The sequence below is a fragment of the Zalophus californianus genome, chromosome 8 (genome assembly GCF_009762305.2).
Source record: "Zalophus californianus isolate mZalCal1 chromosome 8, mZalCal1.pri.v2, whole genome shotgun sequence".
Classification (NCBI taxonomy): Eukaryota; Metazoa; Chordata; class Mammalia; order Carnivora; family Otariidae; genus Zalophus; species Zalophus californianus.
The window spans coordinates 98,664,666-98,685,295 of record NC_045602.1 but is presented as its reverse complement, the minus strand read 5'-3'; the positions used below and the strand labels follow the sequence as shown (position 1 = coordinate 98,685,295).

The window sequence follows — 20,630 nt, the reverse complement described above, 5'->3', positions numbered from 1 at the left end:
CTAGACAACTGCATAATCTGATATTTTCTATTTCCCCAGACATAAAGCCACACATACAAAAGGTTACCAATGAGTGTTTGCCACATGGACAAATGGATACATGGTTGACAAGCAAAGGGATCTTTGACTCTTCCTCTATCTTTCCCTGGAAACTGTGGAGACTCTTTTTCATCCCACTCTGAGATTCCAGAAAGTCTGTTGTCAAAGAGATGGCTCTAGATATTTTAGATGGCTCTGAAAAATAAAATTTTGTTTAAATATATTAAGTTCAGGGAAGAATCTGTGAAGAGTTTACTTTGTAACATTTTGGTAATCATTTGATTAGAAAATTATATTTCTAAGAGAAAGACATTCTTTCTCCCAAAATTCTATTCACAGAAAAAAATGAAAGAAAGAAATTATATAGAAAATCACTACTGTTTCTAACGATTTGAATAGAAGAAAATTTACTTCTTGAAAAATTAACCATGGCCATCAAGAATTATTTCCTAAAACTTCAAATTAAATGCATTTTTCATTCCCAGTGACTGGTATATCTATAATCTTCATTTATAATTAGCACTTTGAAGAGTGTCACATTGAATAAATTTGGCTAAGAAATTACTAAATTTAAAGCATATATCTGAGAGGAAATTACAAATTCTTACTGAGTCCTCATTGTTTGCAAATCATCACATAGATCCATGCTGTCCTGGTATGTAAGAGATAGATAGGAAATACAAACACAAGAATTCTCTAATTTGACTAAAATATCAGAGAAAATTAAAAATAAAACCTCAAAAATTTTATTCCACAGAAATTTCTTTATATATTTTAGTGTATAAAATTAATTGCATTACATACCAGGGAATACAAAGGAACATAAGACATAGTCTTTAACTTTGCAGAATTTGTGATCTAGAGATGGGCATCTGCCAGACAGATATGTTAACAAGTAGACTTATGATTTGGTGGTAATAATAACTAATTTATAGCACTTAATATTTCAGTAGCTGTCCCTAGTGCTTTATGTAACATTATCTCATTTAATCCTTGCAACAACTCTATGTAGGAGGCATTATTATCCCACTTTATAGCTGATGAACCTAAAACTCAGAACAGAACTGTTTGGTAACTTTTCCAAGGTCACATGCCTAATGAATGGGTGGGTGGAGGAGCTGTCTGCAGACCTCAGCCCAAAGGCCCTTAAAGTTGATATTCAGAAGGCGTTAAAAATAAGGTACACTGAAGAGAAGACTATTCATTCAAACTTGGATGGAGCAGATGTTATGGTGCCTCAGTTTGGCCTTGAAGGATGAGTGTGAACAGAGATGGAGAAGGCATTGCTTCCAGGACTGAGGTGGGTAGAGGAAACTAGCAGAGATCTTAGAAAACAGAATTAAGTGGTGCGTGGGTGAAGGTGGTAGCATGAGTGGAACAGAGGAGGGGAAACCGAGGCAAGTGGGCAGAACCAGATACTGCTGGCCTTGAGTGTAACCCCCAAAGAGTCTAAGACCTTTCTCATTAGGCAAACAGGAGTCACAGAACAGTTGTGAACCAAATTAGAGCTGTATTTGAAGATTGATTTGGCAGTTATGTGTAAAAGGAGTTGGAATCAGGAGTGGGAAAAAGAGAAGAGCAGGTTAAGAAACCACAAAATAGAGAAGTCTGAATTTAAGTTGTAGTGATGTGAATAGAGAGGAAAAAACATGGAAAGAAGACAGGATTCGGACTGCCTGGATGTGAGCAACAGTGAAGGAGAAGAGATGACAACATTTCAAGAGTTCAAAAAGCAACTGTGTCATCCAGAGCACGGAGGACACATGGGTCCTTGCCCAATTACAGGGGTTTCACTGGGATGAGGGGAATTAAATGGAAATGATAGGACTGGGGTGGGTTGGGAGAGGGGCACTTGAACTTCCACAGTTAAAGATTTGGATTTGCAGGTATAGCAAACCAGCACTTTTCACTGTGCAGTGCAGAGATTGGACACAGTGTCAGCCAACACCCAAATGGCGAGCTCCACATTTCTAGATACTTCAGGCGAGGGTGCATCCTTTCCATGGATGCAAAAAGTGCGACATTTAAAGTGTGTTTTATTTTTTGTCCTTTTGAAATGACCGAAGTGACTGTGCATAACTTTAAAAGCAAAACAAATTATTGCATATATAGTTTTGTTAGACAGATATAACAATTTTTAAAAGGAAATGTAAACCCTAGATGTTAAAATTGTGCTCTAATTCTATTTACATTACATTACACTAATTTAGCATAATAATACAAGATAATAGAAATGCATGATCTACTACTCTTTTCTACTCAGTGTTTTCTTGCCTTTGAATTTTTATTAGATTGGAGAATTCTGGGGTTTCTAGCTTTCATATGAATTTTTCTTTGTCTTTTCCCTTTTTTTAATAGATGATAATAATGAAGAAGAAGGTGTTGACATGAAAGAAGATTCAGGTATTAAATTAATGATTTTATTCATAGAGCATAGAAAAAGACCATTGTGTTGTTTATGTATGCCTCACATTTTTTCAAAGAAAAACATAATAAGGTTAATAAAATAGGTGAAGGGGATTAAGAGTACATTTACCCTGATGAGTGCTGAGTACCATATGGAATTGTTGAATCACTATATTGTACACCTGAAACGAATATAACACTGCATGTTAACTATACTGGCATGAAAAGACAAAAAAATAGAAATGTACACTCAAGGTCATAAAATAAGAAAGTAGTTGTGCTAACTCTTACAGCTAATACAATCAGCATATTTAAGCAGTAAACTTTCAGCTTTCTGAAAGCTGAGGTAAAAATGGAACCTGATGTTATAACGAATAGAGCTGTGTAGCAAATCACCCCAAAGCTTAGTGATTAAAGCATCTGCTTATTATGCTCATATATTCTGTGGCTCAGGAATTCAGACAGCATAGCAGGGCTGACTTGATCCTGCTGCTCTACAAGGTCTAAGGCCTCATCAAGAAGCCTCAATGGCTGGGGGCCTGGAATCCTGTGAAGATTTGTTCACTCAATGTCTGGCCAGCGATTGATATCGGCTCTTGGACTCTCAGCTGAGACCACAGCTGGGGCAGTTTTCTGAAACATCTATTCATGGCCTCTGTCTATAACCTGGGCTTCCTCTCAGCATGGCAGCCAGGCTCCAGAGAGAGCAAAGTGAGCCAGCAGGAGCTGTAAACTTTTTAAGCTTCAGCCTCAGGAGTCCCACAGAATGACTTCCACAGAACTCTTTTTGGAACAGTCATTAAGAAGCCTGCCCAGGCTCATGGGGAAAGAAAATAGTCTCAGTCTCCTGATGGGGAGCAGTGAGGTTTTGTAGAGGCACATGGGACCTGAAAACTTGCCATGGCCATCTTTGGTACATATATTTGGTGCATATGATATATTTTTCTCAATATCAGAAATTAAGATGTGTGCCTACGCCTCAAGAAAGACCAGTGTTTGATGAGGGAAATCTAATGATCACAAACATTGGATCTGGCCTAAGGGGGCCACTCAGTATGTGCTTGTTAATGAATGCATGAATCAATAGGGCCTGAATTCAATCCTAGCTCCTCCATTTATGGACTTGGGGCAAAAGTTTTCTCTATGGGCCTCAGGGTATACCTCTGGGGCCAATAACTCTTACCATACAGTCTTGTTTGGGAATTAAATGAGATATCATACCTGAAATGTTTCTTGGACCTTAGTAAACACTAAATTATCCCTTTCTTTCTCCTCTAGATATTGGAAGGGTATAGAACTTAATTCCATAGTATAAGAACTCCATGTTCCCCATTTTGGCAACCACACTGTTCTAGGCATGAAATGGGGCCAAGTTTCAAAATTAAAATCGATATCTCAGAGGTCCTAATTTTGTGTGTCCTGCTGTTCGATGCCAGAATGCCATCCATTATTCACCAACAACCTCAATCTGAGCACCTCCATTAATGGAGAGCAATTTAAATTCTGAGGTAAACGATCTCTGTTAGTCGAGGTTTGGTTAAAATGGTCCTTTCTCCTGGTTAAGTTCAAGTCTCTCTCCCTCCCCTGATCTCCCACTATCTTCGTGGAAAGACACCAACAGGTCTTTTCTTCATAACAGCTCACTGGAGCAATGACCATAACTCCTGTCTAGCTTCCAGCTTCTTCTCTGGTCCAAACATGCCTGAGTCCTATGGTTCCCTTGGTCTCCCCAGGGCAGTGGATTCGGAGGGCAGGAGAAGTCAAGGGAGGATCTACAACCCAGGAGCAGGAAACTGCCGTAATAACAGTTGTCCGTTCCCTGCCTGTATATCCTTGGTACCTGCTTGTCGCTTCATAATATCAACAGCAGTCTAAGGAAAGTTCTTGTGACCCTCAGCTGAGTGTTGTTTGCTGATGAGGAAAGCAAACTAAAAGTGCCAGGGAGTTAATTTGTCTGGAGTAGCCCTCAGCCAACAATGGGCAAGAGTTGGTGGACCTGAGCGGGACACCTATGAGGCAGGTTATGTTTCAGCGCTGTCCAGTAGAAATAGGATGGGAGCCTCAAATGGGAGCCTCCTGTTTAACTTCAGATTTTCTAGTAATCACATCAGAAAAAGTAAAGAGAAACAAATGAAATTAATTTAATACTATTTTATGTAATATATCCAAAGTATTATCATTTCAAAAAGTAATCAATATAAAAATGATATGAGCCTGATATTTTACATTCTCTTTTTTCCATACTGAGTTTTTGAAATGTGTGTGTGTTTTACGTTCATGTCTCAATTCAGACTAGACACACTTCATGTATCTATTGGCAAAGTGTGGTTTTAGACAACGAGATTCTGTATCATCACCCAAAGGTCCCCAGTGGAACTTGCTCACACCCAGTATTGGCTGCTTTCCCTTTCCTATTTCCCTTCCCTACTTCCCTCTGGCACTTTCTGGGATAATTTCTTAAATGAAGTATTTGCACTCAAACCCTTGTCTCAGCGTCTTCTGAGAAAATCCAACCTGAGACAAGGACTCTGTTTGCCTTTTGTAAAACATAAAGCCCAAGGTGAAATTTCAATTGGAATATCGATTCCCATGACCATGAGAGATGTCTTATTGCTTAAAAGAACCATATGTTGAAAAAAGACTTTAAGCGGTCACCCCACCTTGGATTAAATTCCATGAATTTAATGTCAATTTTTGCTATTCTCCTTTATCCTGCTCACGTGAAGTATCCTTGGAATATCCTTCAGCTGTTGGGAGTACTGCCCTTTTATTCGGCCAGTTTAAGGACCTTATCTTGCTAAGGATCATTTGCCTAAGTGCCATAAGTACACATTTCTAGGCAGGGGGCGTTGACTTCTTAATGAGATGCAGCTAGCTTTCCATACCACTGAGTGATTTTAAGAAAATCATTATTAATGCTAATGCAGAGCCCACAAGGTTGGAGTCAGCATATGAGGTTTAGGGGACTTTAATTGGATCATCAGTTCTGATCTTAGTCTTATCAGGTTTCCTGGGGGTTTTGTGTCCAGCAGCTTGATGCAGCTGTTAAAGTCATACTCAATGGCCCAAAGATGCTAAGTCACTAGGCCAGAATGGCCTTGGGAAACTGCTCTCCATTTCCTAATATCGGAGTGCTGAAATCATGGGGGATTCCTGTGCAGAATGGTTCCATGATGTGTCACTGGCCTTGCCAGACATTGGTGAGGAGGCTGGCTTCAGTTCAGATCTCATACTCGGGCGTGTTGGTCTCGAAGATGGGTCTCCAACCAGACCATTAAGTGCTGCCTGTCCTCTGCCCAGTGTTGCCTGTATTGCAAGTAGAAATGCTGGAGGGATTTTTATGAATGAAGCTGACATTAGTGAAAGGCTACTTGGGAGAAATAAATGCTAGTGAATGATAGTGAATAACAATCTGAATACCAAAAACCAGTAAGGTTCTGGTAAACCAACTCTCTGGGTGAAGGGAACCCCCCATTGGGGGAGTTTGCATATTTCATTATTGTAAATACACCCACTGTGGTGGTGTTCAAGCTACCAAACATGAGATCAATGAAGGCGGGAGTTGAGGAGAAAGAGGTATAGTCAGTTGGCTCACGTCAGCCCCAGCACACGTCTGCTGAACCAGATTTTAATCAGGATGTACCTTGTGCCAGTCAACATACATGAAGTCATTCAAGATATGCAACAACCCTAGGAGGCAAGGATTGTTACTACACAAGGCTTAAGAGGAATTAGTTCCTGGCTTAAGTAGGAGAGCTGTTAAGTGTGTCTGACCCCAAAGCTCACACCCTTGTACTCCAGCTCCGGACTCTAAAAGTAAGTAGAGGCAGGAGCATCTCAGGTGGTGTGAGACAAGTTCATCCTCAAGGTGAGGCTCTGCCCCCATGGGGAATGACAGAGACAGACTGGCTTAAATGCTTACGATTCCCTTAAAGTCCTTTATCAGTTTCTTTAATCCTAGCATAGAAAAGGTTTCCCCATGTCCTTCCATTCCTGAGACCATGCATTGTTGAAATGGACACCAACCAGGGACAGAAAATCAATAGCCACCTATGGCAGTTCAGCTACGTGACAGTGAGGAGCACAGTTGAGTTCTTCAGGCGGCAAAGCTATGCTCAGGGCAAAGCTCCAGGTCCCCACCCTCTGCCGGAAAGAGAGGTAACATAGATAATGTGATATGCTGCCAAGGAGAAGTATGGGGTGCTTTGGGGGAATGTTCCTTCAGCTTCTCCAGACCAAGAGGGAGCGTTGTTTCTGCTGAACCACAAGTAGAAATCTGGGCACAGAAGCCATGTGTATCAGTGACTTTCATTTGAATGCCTCCATGTCTGTTACAAAATGATACTAATGTCATAGATGATTATTGATAATTAACATGTATCCATGCCCACTGACTACCCAAGGAGGGCCCTGTCACTTTTTAAAAAATGAAGTACTAGTCCTTTTTGGGTATTTGCCTCAAAACATGGACAAATAGAGACAAATAGATGTCTTTCAGAGATGTCTCACCCATTCCCCAAGAATTCCTATTCAGGTTGGAAAATCAGGTTCATTATCAAAAACTCACTTTCAGGAAATGCTGGTTTGGGGTTGAATCCCCAGCATTGGAAGCGCTCCTCTTAGTCCCTGTTGCAGATGATGCATTTCAGAGGCATCTTCCAGAGAGTCTTAGAGTTTCCTTCCAGGGAGATCATAAGTGTTGCTTTGCCCATTTTATGCATCCTTTTGAGCACAGCATCTGTGCTCAGTGAGCTGTCCCAAGCATCTCATTTCTGGTTTTGCTGAACCCATTCTGAAGGGTCAATTTCCATCTCACACCTGGTGACAGAAGTTTGGGGGAGTTGCTAATGTAATCATTGGTGGAATTTTTCACCCTGGCCATGGTAACGATCTTAGATGTGACTTACTTGCAACCACAGAAAGCCTAACTTAGTGCCCAAAAACCTTTGTAGTTTTTAATAGCACATCTATCAAATGCAATTTTTTGTTCTGTTCCTTTTTTAATAAATGGGAAAAGAAAAATGAGTCGCCATAGCACTGTCGTGTAATTTTAGAATCCTGGCATAAGGCGACAGCTGCTAAGAGAGTAAGAATTAGGCATGAGCCCCATTATATCTTGGCCTTAAAGAAAGGCCTGGGTATGGGGGGAAAGAAAATGGAGTTGGAAATGAAATTCTCAAGACACTACTAGGTACCAGGGACACAAGAGAGATTAGGAAAGACAAATGTCCTTTTCTCAAGTAACTTACATTCTAGGAGGTGGGATGGGGAAGGGAGACATACAATAAAGAAAGAAGGGGACAAAATAATTTCAGATACATCAAGTGATGTATTTGAGAGAGATTTCCCTTGCAGGCACCCTTCGTGTTAGGAATTAGCAGAGGACCTTTCTTGGGAACTGAGTTTGATTTGAGATTAATAGGTGAGAAGGAGGTAGACACATGAGTGTTTGTTTTTGGAGGGGGAGGGGAGAAGAACAGCAGATGTGATGATTCTAAGGCAGAAACCAGCCTAGTAATGACTGAAGAACACACAAAGACAGCCAAAGCGCAAGTGGGAGACGAGGCTAGAGCAGTAGGTAGAGCCTGAGGGCCATGTTGTCCCGGCCCATGGAATTGGATTTGGATCTTATTCTAAGACCAGTGGTATTTAAACATGTGAGCAACAGAATCGGCTTTATGTTTAGAAGATAACTCTGGCTGCTACACGGAGAAGAGCTAGTTTCAGGGAGTTTAGAAAGCCCGAATGTTACTATAGGAACTCAGGTAAGAGAGGCTGCTGGTTTGGATTAGGGTGATGATTGCAAAGGATGAGCACAGTGCATGAATATGGGATATTTTGGAGCAGAGCTGATAGGACTTATGATGACCTTCCTGGAAGAGTGACTGAAAGGAAACATTAAGGACAATATCTCAGTTTGGGGGTTTAAATTCCTGGGCAGATAGTGAGATGTGAAATACTTGGAGAGAACAGGTTTGCAGACATCAAGGGTATTGTTCCAGCTGTGCTGTTTGAAATGCCTAATGGGATTATTTACGTAAATTTGAAATGCTTGGTGAGAGCCCAGTGAAGGGAAATCCTGGGGGCTGGAAAGAGGGAGGCACCATTATATCCCAGCCCTGAAAGGACAATGGGGGAGGGGGTAATTACAGGACGCTGGAGACAGAGAGGATGTGGAGAAAGCCAAGTGATTGGGTCTGTGACCTGAGATAGAGGGGTACAATAAGCCCTTGAAGGTTACTGGTAGCCTAGGAAGAAAGCCAGAAATTTCACTGGTACATAGAGACCAGCCTCCAGTGCACAACTGGGTGGGAGGTGGGGTAGAAAGTGGAGAGTGGAGAGAAGACAGCCAGTCCAAATACAAAACGAGCTGCCATGTAAGCCGTTGAAGACATAAGCTTTGAGCTTAGCGGAGAGACCAGGACTGGAAATACAAATTAATGCCTAACAAAGTATCTGTATCTGAAGGGAATAAATTTAGAGTCACTTTTCCTAAAACTGTCTTCAGGATTTTTTTTTTTTTTCAGTCTTCAGAATTTGAATTATCAGCCTCCTTGGATAGACTTGGCCCCAGGGGGTATTGGGAAGGACTGAGAAAAGTGGGAAACATGTTAATTTAATTGGGGGCATATAGAAGTTGTTTAGAATTTGGATGACTAAAGCTCCACCCAACCCCCCAAGATGAGATGACATTGCAGCTGATCTAGCTCTACTTTGAGGATTTAGTAAAATGAAACTGCATTTTAGCAACTGTCAGTTAATCCGTGAAGTTTTAAATCAAACTCCTGTGGGGGGAAAAAAAAATGGGGGGTTGCCTTATGGAGAATTTCTTTTAATTTAAAAAAGACATTTAAGATTTCACATCTGTGTGAGTCATTAATGATGGTCACAAAAAGATGTTAAGCTTCAATGTCAATCTATGTGCACTGGGGAATCACAGGCTCTTGCCAAAATTTAGCTCAGTCAAAATGACAAATGAATCTGTGATCAAGCTTCACCATACATGTGGGTTTACTGAGGGAAAAAAAAGGACTTTAAACTTCAACGTAATTTTAAATATTGACTATCTAAATAAGAATGTTTTAAATCTTTATGCTTCCAGAGGGGTTAGAGCCAAAAGGCCTCTCTCCACCCCACAAGAAGAGCAAAGCAAAGAAGCCAGAATGTTCCAAAGACTCTAGTGAGGGTGAGTCTTGTTCCTCCTGTCTTAAAAAAATTACTCCAGGAAAAGAAACTTCTGGTTAACTTTTTTAAATTATGTGTTCAGATATTTCTCAGGGTGCAAAAATCACAGAAGAATTGCTTATCCTTTCCTACTATGTGGATTCTCACCTGAATGCGAGGACAAAATATCAGATTTAGGTTTAATTGGTGAAGGTAAAAACCAAGTCTGAAAAAACACATTTTCTCATCGTGAGGTATTTTCTGTTCCTGCAAAGTGCTGACAAGTCGGGTGCTCTGTCATCGCGTAAAGGTGAAGTTATAGACCTGGGTGTGACGAGCAGTGCGTAGCTAATTGCCTTATTGGGATCAATTGCTTTTTTTCATGAACACATTCTGAGTCCAGGTTCAAACCTGTGCAGTGGGTGCTAGAAATGCTTCCAGTCTTTTTTTCTCTTCCACTTTCTAGAAGCCAGAGTATCTTTGCATTAAATGGACAGGCTCAGTTGGGCTCAGTTTTCTGAAGAAATGAAGCCAATCTGTCTTTGACTTATAACACTAGTGCCACCTACAAGATATTCAGATTTTTCTTTTAAAATGTAGATTAGGTACTTTTTTTAAGGGAGCCTCTCATCTCCAGAGTATGCATGAACTTCTTAAAGGGGGAACATATTTATGCTTTCTCGTTTCTTGCCTTGGATCCTCACTTCATCCTCCGTGAAATGGAGAGCATTATAATACTGATGGTGTCAGCTTGGGTCTTTGGGAAAGAAGATGCCAAGATGAAATAGAAGTGCAGGAAATGTATGGGAGCAGGGAGCCTTGAAGGGTAAAGGGGGGAGGAGCAGGGGGAGGCGAAGGAGAGAAGGAAGGAAGATTAGCTAGGAAGAGCCTCCATCTGTAGTGCAATCTGCAGAAGTCTGGGGAGGCCCAGAGCACTGGGCAGGAAATGGCCGGCTCCAAGATCCCTTTCCTCCTGCTCACTCACTGGCCACAAGCAGCCAGGGGAGAAAGTGGCCTCGGTGTGACTATAATGCTGCAGTGGACCCCAAAATGTGGTCAGTGGCCGCTGTCAGCTAACTTCATTCCCAGCAGCATGTTCCCTCTTGAAGGGAGATCCTGAACATCTCTCCTCCGTGAGAGCACAGCATCTGCATGAGTGTCGGGGTTCCAACTAATAAGTAATGACACTGCCTTCACCCTCACCTGGGTTCAGAACCAACTGAGAAGGCAAAGCTGTAGGAAAGTTTGAAACCAAAAACATGAGCTTTGTTACTAATGAGGTTAGATTAGAGCATCTGGTGGCCCTGCCCCCAGATGGGCTTCCTAAGGCTGGATTTCACTCCTGAATATAAAAGATGTAACCTCTGTCCCCTCAGGAGCAAGTACCATTGTCCTTGGTATCTTGGGTGCTTGGGCAGAGGCTACCCGGGTGAGCTTATTATATGAAAAAGAACAGACCAGGACATGCCCTCTCTGTGGACAGGTGGATCTGAGAGAGACTCGAGATGTGTCTGTTTCTGCACCCCCCCCCCACCCCCGCAGGTTTGGATAAGTGAGGGGATGAGGAGAAAGGCACAGCAGTAAATGTTCTCTGCCCTTTGGTTGAGGAACAAGAAATAAACATTTCCAACTGACAGTAAACAATAGAAATAGTATGTATAAAGTGCCTAGCACAGGTCCAGCATTCATAATGGCTATTATAATTGCCATAATAATCAGCACCATGAGAGGGTGCACACTGCCCTGATTCACTTAAATATGCTTGAGAGCTTCAACTCATTCATGGTGAACACTTAGAACCATGGAGAAGGCCAGCAGTTCTCATTGGCCCAAGGTGATAAGAGCTTTGGGCTTTCATCTCCTACTCTAATGAGGTCATTTCCTGGACTATCTCTTGAGGCCATGACTGGTAAATGGGTTAAGGGCAAAATGACAGTCGCCTTTTCCTTGGAGAGGCTCCACCTCACCTAGTGGTTCCCATCAAATGTCCAACCCACATCAGAGGTTGTTTTCCGGAGCCTGAGCCTGTGGTCATTTCAAGTGTCGCGTGGTGAGCCATAAACTACAGCAGTTCTGTCTCCTTTAATTAATAAGGGTATTCCTCCCAGTTATTCTTTGAGGTGAGCGGAAACTTCTTTTGCCTCCTAAATAATTTGCTTTGTTTAGGAACATCATTCCGTAATTCCAAGATAAGTAGATAATATGGCTTTTCCTTACCCAAAGATGTGGTCTCAGAATATGCTCTAAGGCACCAAAGCGCCGTCACTGTGGATTCGTGACCAGGGACATTCTGTCTGTGGCATCATGGTGAAATCTAACATTAGCCACTCTATAGAAGCGTGGGAATTGTGTGTTTGTTCCTAAGATGATTTTCAGGATGAAAAAGTAAAAATTGCTGGAAAAATGGTAAGAAATAGCTAAAGGTAGATGATTCTATGATGGGCACTCATTATTTATCAATGTTTCTATTTTGATGAAATAAACTATATCCTGAATTCATGTTACATATGTTTCACTTCCTCTCCTGATTCAAAGAGTTATAATCTTTGATTGGTAAAGAGTTACAGTTCTTTCCCACTAGACATGAAAACGGAATATTGTATCCCTGGGTGGAGGGGTAATGCAGATCATGATCCTTCTCTGTGATGGGCTTCCCATTTTAGAATTATCAGTCCTTTTCCAACTTGGTCGTCTCTCTAATATATATATATATATATATTATATATATATATTATATATATAATATATATATTTAGTAAGAGAAGCTTCTGGTATTTTTATTTATAGATCACTCAGCTAAATTCCCCATTACTTGGCTTCATCTTACTTCTCCCCTACCTTTGGGTTCCCAGCCCTGATTCTAACCTTCATGGGTCTTCTTGATTACCTCAGTTTACCTTATAATATCCATTCTCAGACAGGATCATAGAGAATAGAGTTGGAACACAAACTCACCTAGATTTTCTGGCATATATAACTGTGATAACTGTATTTTGATCCAGAAGAATTTTGGGAACATATGGGCAAGTTATCTCATTCTACAGATCTGTTTTAAAGTAGACTGTGAATGGTTTTTTAACTTGCCCAAAGTCCGTGCAGCTTGTTAATGTCAGAATCTCTTCTTTTTTTCTAGAAACAACATAACTTCACTAATCCTTTTCCCTTTCTCTCTTCGGGAAACTAGACCTACTTTTGTTGAAGGAGGCAACATTGCTGTTATTGCAGCCTTGATTGAAAGCCTTATCCCTTTCACAAACGTTGTACTAAAGTACTGAACATCAGAAGAAATAATCAAACAATTTCCAAATGAATTTTTAGCATTTTTTGTATGCTGGACTTTTGGATATAGAGTTTCATTTTGATTGTTTTGATTGAACTTTCATGGATCAGAGTATTGACCCACTGCAACACCATGCCAACAAGGAAATGATTAGTAATTTCAGATTGGCTGGGATCTGATACAAATGATAAGCCAACCATAAGCTGGCAAATTATAGGCATAATTGCTTGAAAAACACCTGGTAAATGGCACTGCCAGCAATTCCAACTCTCAGGAATTTGGACCAATTTTTTTTTCTTACAAAAAAATTAATTGAAAGAATATTATAGAAAACTTAGCACCATTAAGAAAACATGCTCCTCTCACATTCTTTCCTCCATCTTTCACCGGGAAATCCTTTTAGAAGTTGCTGTAGTGAAAATCTCTCTGGCTTTGTTTGTGTGCAAACATTATTATTTTGCTATTTTTTTAAGGCAGTTTTCCTGGGTGAAAATTGGAGGTTGATGGTTATTTTCTTAGAACATTTCAAGATTTTTCCCCCCACTCTTATCAGTTCTGTAGTTGTTAAGAGGTAATATCCCAGTCTAATTGTTTCTTTTAAATTGTCTTTACCTTTCTCTTTGCACTGACAATCTGGTCTTTATCTTTTTTGTCTCTCAGTTTCCCTATGATGTCCCTCTGTGTGTGTTTCTCTTTATCCTTTTTAGGATTTGCTGTGTTTCTTGGATATGGGAATAGACATATTTTTTAGTTAAGTTCTGAAAATTTTTCTCCTATTGCCCCACCAAATACTGTCTCCACTAACTTACATTGCTTTTTTTTTTTTTCTTCCTGTGTCCCTATCTATCTCTCTTTGATGCTTTCTGGTTAGTTTTTTCAAGGCTATCACTCGATTCATTAATCTTATTTAACTTTAATCTGATTTCCATTGTTATCATTTTCATTTTTATAAGTTTTATTTGGTTCTGTTTCAAATATAGCTGGTCATCCTTTATTTAATAATCACATAAAATATTTTAAAAAATAATCTGTATCTGAAATTTCAATATCTCTAGTCTGTCTAAGTCAAATTCTGCAGTTTGTTGTTTTTGCAGATTCATGGTTATGGTTATTTCCTTGTATATTTTGTCTTTTTTATTGCCATGTTCTTTAGATTTTTTTTGTGGGGATTTTCTGAAGCTGGATTAAGAGTTTATTTATTTATGTTTTGTTTCTGAGATACCTTTAGATACTGCTGATTTAGGGAAACTTTAAACTACATATTTGGCTTAGAGTTTTCTGTTTTGTTTTGTTTGCTACTTGCCCATGTTAGTACATATATATTATAAGATTAGGAAATCCCAACAGAGACTTTTTTCTTCCTTTATTCCTCTCCAACCAATGCTAAAACTGAGATGAGAAAATTTCCTACTATACTCAGGAGCAAAGCACGGGTCCTATGGCTCCCATGTATGGCTCATTCAAACCCAAGCTTTAGCTAGTGGTTTTCAAAGAGTATTCCTGTCTGTATCACCAACATCACCTGGGAACTTGTTAGAATTACAAATTCTAGGGCCTCATCTCAGACCTACTGAATCAGAGATGCTGAGGTGGGGCCCACTAATCTGTGTTTTTAAAAGCCCTTGGGGTATTCATATACCTGCTTGAGTTTGAGAACCACTATTCTAGAGTCTAGACCATCTGGGTATTGGCAAATGCTTCAAAGCAAACAATAATTTCAGTGCTTGCTTACAAATCTTGGTTCAGTCACCATCATTTCTGGCTTCTAAGGAGTTTCCTTACAAAAAGCACCAGCTCAGCCATGTATTCAAAAATTCGATAGATACATGATAGATAGGAAAAATGATTGGTAGATAGTAAATATCTACAAATATACATATAAAAAATGGATGCATACATACCTATATATGTGTGTACATACATGCCTATGTATATAATACATAGTCTGGGAAGATATATGTCAAATTGATCTCAGGAATTATCTTAGAGCAGTAGAAAAGAGACAGGGGCAGATTTGGAAAAGTTCAATATTCAACTTTCTAAATTTGTGTGTAACTGAAAAATATATATGGCAAGAATTGTTTTATATTGATAAAACAAAAACATATTTTCATTTAAAAAACTAGAGACGTTATGCTCCTAAAATTCAGTAGCAAATTGAGAACAGTAATTTTCTCCAAACATTCATCTCCAAAGCCTTCAGTGGCTTTCGGTAATGAATGCTATTTTTCCACCATATTTTTTACAGAAAGCACTAGCACTTTGGCCCTCGTTCTACAATTGCCTCTACATAGAGTATTTAACAAGCCTACATGGGATGCACATTCTTCAGGAACCCGAGCCCTTGCAATGCTACATCAAGCAGCCTTATACTGCACTCTAAAATATTAATGATTTCTTCTGTCAGATGAGATACATGTGGAAACATTTTGGAAACTAGAAAGCACTATATAAGTTTGAAGGATCTAATATTGCTTTTAGAGGTATTATTATTATTGTCTCGACTAAAATAAATTTTTCTGAACACACGAACCACTGGTGGAATGCACTGCGTATTTCCTAAGCGGCAGAATTTTCTCCCTGCCCTATTATTTTTCCTGCATATTAATGTATCATGTGACATGCTGTTTTGTGAGTGGCTGTACAGAAGGGACATTCTATCTTTCAGAATGCCATGTAGCAGTTCATGCATTATATTCATAAGCATGATCTTTAATTTAATTTTTTGACAAGTGCAATGAAGGGTAAAATCAGGCAGTCATAATTTTGACTTAGCCATCACTCAAATGAGCTTAGTGATTGACCAGCTTTAAAAAAAAAAAAAAGAAGAAGCGTGAATGAGGAAAAGCAGCTTTCTCATGAAGAATAGCTTTGTTTTGTCCTCTAAGACCTTAAAATATCAAGAATTTAAGCAAAAGGTAAATTTCCATGGTGAAAGTCAGAATACAATAAAAGTCCATGTCACCCTCTTGCTTTAATTATTCTCTTTATGTTCTGCATGATTCAGGGCCATTCTGAGCTATCTGCCGGCTGCAGATTAGTAGATGGGCCCAACAGTCATGCTCTCCCCATTTACCCATTAAACAGAGCTGTGGTTCTAACCATGGAGTCCTGTTTCAGTTAGCATTGGGATTTAAACAGGGAACAGAGAATACATCAAGGCATTTTCTGTAGTGAGAAGGACAAACCTACCTGGGCAGACTAAGCATAGGTGCCTTCTGACCCAGAATGATCCCTGTCTATGCCTGTGGTCACTGACATATTATTGGCAATATTCCCTTTCACTTTTGGTGGTGGGTGCGGGAGTCCTAGCTTGGGTGATAACATATATGGACACTCCTAGTCGTGGAGAAACCATGGTTCAGCATGAGTGTCAACCGAGCTCTTGGCTGTACAAGTTCTGCTTCCTACACTGGAAGCTTATCTAACCTAAAAGTCAGTTTCCTCATTATTAAATGAAGGAAAGAACCTCCCCTGTGGGAGTGTGGGAGATTTAAACAAGATTATGTGTGGAAACTGCCCAGCACAATCTCTGGACAAAAGAACCGGTCAGCCCAAGTGTAATGAATCAAAACAGGAAGAGCTCCCTCCCATCAAAAACTCACCCACCTTGTTTATTAAAGCTTGAAATTCCTTTCAATATGAACAATTCAGGCATGAATTCTTATCAATAACAACAAAAAGAGAGACAACACAAGTGTGTTAACAAAGAAGACAACTCAACAGAAAAGATTATTTTAGGTGCTTTAGATACTGTGGATTCCAATATGTTCTCTCCCGACAAGAGGTGTTTATTGTTGCTGTTATTTTGTTTACTTTCAATCAGTAATTTTCCAGTTAATGGATGATGGTGGAACTATTGTCATGAATGATGAAGGCAAGAAAGAAATTAAAGAAGAAAAGAAAGTAGGAGAGGAAGCAAGGAAGCGAGGAAAGGGGAAATATGGTTGTAAGCTCAGGGAAAGAGCCCGGAACTAGAAACCACCACACCTGAGTTCTATTTTCATCTCTTAGGCACAGGATCAAACCCTTCACCTAATATCCCTGAGGTCCCCTCCAAATATCAAATTCTGTAATTCTATATAACCATCAAATTCATGAAAATTGATTCTTTATGAACTCACTCTTTCATGCCCTGTAAATATTTTCATCCTTAATTTAAATTTAAAAGCTTTGAATTGTGGGGTTTTAATAGCCAAATAGGCCTCTGAGAACATCTCATTTCACAAATGGGGAAACTTTCTTTTCTAAAAGTTCTCCAGAATTGTCTAGAGGACTCCCATGAAAGGTGATCCTAAGTAAGCTACTAAACAACAAAGGGAAAGAGCAGCCTATCAGGCCATCAACAGTGGTTCTTTTTTTTTTTTTTTTAAGATTTTATTTATTTATTTGACAGAGAGAGACACAGCGAGAGAGGGAACACAAGCAGGGGGAGTGGGAGAGGGAGAAGCTGGCTTCCCGCCAAGCAGGGAGCCCGATGTGGGGCTCCATCCCAGGACCTTGAATCATGACCTGAGCCGAAGGCAGACGCTTAATGACTGAGCGACCCAGGCGCCCCAATAGTGGTTCTTTTAATAATCGTTTTTTAAGTTTCTTTCTTTAAGTCTTATAAGTGTGTGTGAGTAATTCAGACTATATGTGTTTCACTATTTGCCTGTTTTGACTTCCAAAACTGAGGATAAAGAATGCATTTGTTTTGTTCAAAACTCAGTCCCTGGGTTTATAGAGTTAAAACTTTAGAATGATTGTTTTTTTCCAGTGCTGGCACTATGCCAAGAGGACTTTTGATGGCTTATAATATTAGATACTAATTTTTCAGCAGAGTAAGGTTTGGTTTGATTTTGTCTTTAAGGAGAACTATTGCTATTTGAACAGTGTTGGGTTTTCACATTACGGTTTTGCCATTATATTTCAAAATTTCAATTTTCTACTCTAACAAAGCTGTGCTTTTCTACGATACTGGCGAGAGCCTTAAAACAGTCCACCTACCCTGAAATTACCTGGGTGTGCAGTGCGTGCTCCTAATACCTTGCTCCAGCATGCCTCTTCACTCCTCACTCTAGCCACTCTGGAGCCATCAGAGGCCGTCTTATGAAATAACTCCATCTGCAGGGATTGCCTGCTTGAGGAATGATACACAGAAAACCAAGGTACTCTTTTCTCCTTGGACAAAAATGCTAGCAGATCACTTGAATCATTTCTCATTTCTCTATCCTGAGAATTCCCCACTGATCTCTAATAATCTTTGCCACTGGCAGAAAGAAAATAGGTAAGGGGTTTGGGAGGAAAGGGGTGGAGGGATGGGGAAGTAGGTTCTAGAATGTGGGGTGGAAGTGAGGTGGTTTGGCTGAGTGTGTGGTGAACAGTTGCAAACTGTTACTCTCAGGGGAATTTTTTATTCCTTCCATTGAAGCTGCCACTTAACGGTGAGTGCTAAAAATGTGGATTCTTGCCCTCAGTCCCAGCCTCCCACCAAATCAGAAAGCTGCATTTTAACTCGATGCACTGCATCTTTGGAGCACCATTTTTTTTTATATATACTTGGTTTTTATTTTAGACAATCTCAAACTTGGAGCAAATTTGCAAGTATACTGAAAAGAACCATTTTCTTCTTTCTTAGAATCTTCTGGGGGAACTTTTTAAAAATCCCATTCCTGTGTCCCACTCCCTGACCAGTTAAGTCCAACCTCTGGCAGAGGAACCCAGGCAACAAAGTTTTTTGTTTTGTTTTGTTTCGTTTTGTTTTTTTCAGGCAACAGTATTTTTTTAAGCACCTTGGGTAAACCTCAGGGTTGTGTAGTCAAGGTTGGGAATCACAGATTTAAGCATCACATTTCCTGAGAATTTGGCCCAGGATCACAGATTCTCTCAATGCCAAAAGTAATTGGCCTGCCTGTATTGGTTAGGCACTGAGACAGAGACATTAGGACTTCCAGATATCGAAGGGGCCATTTACCTAACATTTATTGTGCACTTTTTATGTGGCAGACATTTTTCTAAGCACTTCACATTTAACTCATTTAATCTTTAGGACAATACTATCAAGCATGTGCTATGATATCCCCATTTTACAGATGAGGAAACTGAGGCACAGAGAAGTGAAAAAATTGTAGAATATGACATGGCTAGGAACTCTGGGAAATCAGGCCTAGAAGTAAGGTAGTATGATACCAGCCCAAATGCCAGTGCTTCTTAAACTTTGCCTTTGAGAACACAAACTTCTTTTAGTGTTTGATTTTAGAGTCACCTAGAGGGTTAAGAAAGAACACCGAGGCCCAGGCTCATTGAAGAAGGATAGGGACTGGGCCTTTAACTTTTTTACCGAGGTTCCCAGGAGTTCTTCCCAGAACAGGGAATCTGCAGGAGAAAGGGAGTATGAAGATGGCCAGGAATGTACGAAACAGAAGGGCCAGACAGACAGGAAAGAAGCAAAGGGCCCAAATGGCAAATGCATTGTAGTTTAGGGTGGATGCAGATTGGGGGCTATCATAGGAAGAACTTTGAAAACCAAGCAGAGGAGTCTGGACTTCATTTACTGATATCCAGCAGCCATGCTGGGCTTTGTCCCCATCAAAGTGACATGGGGCTCCTTGTGTGAACTTAATATGAAACACACAGTGATGCTCTATACATTAAAGCTAGATCCCAAAACTTAGAAAACCTTACCAAGACATTTTCTGTTTAGCAAGTCATGGAAATAATGCATTTGATAATGATGATCTATATGATCAGAAAATACACATTACCACTATTTCTGGTCAAAGCTATTGTACTACCCAATATAGAGGCTAAACATACGCTTTGCATATCAGTAAAGCAGGGGTGCCAAAAATAAATGAGAAAATCTCAGCTTTGATTAATCATCCAGAATATTATGAGATCATTTAAAGAGAAGTTTCTTTTAAAGCGCATATGGAGATGGGGCCAGGTTAAAATACAGTGTGTGTGTGCGTGTGTGGGGGGGGGGTGTTTAATTTTATTAAATATGAGGATGGGAGAGATCACCAAGATCTGTTTGGTCTTTCGGAGTTCTGAAAGTCTTAATTCAGCCCTATTGTCAAATTTGACTCGTTCATTGTATAATACCAAATTAACAAATGAGCAACAATGTAGGAATGGCCTAGAGTTATCTCCTTTCTTTTTATAATTATTAAAATACACCCAGAACAAAGGTAATTTCTACACTGATGGCCAGGTTCACTGCGATTGTGGACAGTCATTTTGCTAATTCTCCCCATCTGTTGTTCTGCTAAATAGGTGGTCTCCCCAGATTACCCATCCTGCCTACCTCTGTCCTTGTGCTTTTTTCTCTTCCCTTTGGAAGTCTTGCTCTTCTCTTACTCCTTACTTAGCAACAATGCTTACTCTTTGAAATACACTCTTGTGGGGGTCGTTTAGTCTTCTTTGTCTTATTTTTTCCCTTGCTATTGCATTTTCATTGGTTTTGCATAAGATTTGTGTTTGGAGATTAAGCCATGGAGTCTTACATGCTTGCATGCTTGAAGTTTCTCCTCCTGAGTTTTACAAACACCAAATCACCCTGATGGGCAGGCTCCTGAATGCTTTCTCCCCATAAGTTGGTGCTCTCAAATGGCAAGAAGGAAAAATGTCTGTTCCAGGTGCTATGGCTGCATAACAAATTACCCTAAAACTTATTGGCATAACATAATGACATTTATTCTGTCCACAGATCTGCTCAGCGGAGATAGCTTGTTTCTAACTCCATTCAGCATCAGCTAGA

General features: G+C 40.0%; 1 protein-coding gene across 3 annotated transcripts in view; it reads left to right on the top strand.

Moving 5' to 3' along the window:
- MACROD2 (mono-ADP ribosylhydrolase 2) overlaps positions 1 to 20,630 on the top strand; it is a 2,068,343-nt gene that overhangs the window by 1,902,692 nt on the left and 145,021 nt on the right. For 2 of the 3 annotated variants that reach the window (XM_027621583.1, XM_027621585.1), the window contains exons 10-11: positions 2,398 to 2,442; positions 9,548 to 9,631. In XM_027621583.1, coding sequence (XP_027477384.1) covers positions 2,398 to 2,442; positions 9,548 to 9,631 — 129 coding nt within the window. The remainder of the gene's footprint in view (positions 1 to 2,397; positions 2,443 to 9,547; positions 9,632 to 20,630) is intronic. The other variant, XM_027621584.1, reaches the window with a different exon arrangement.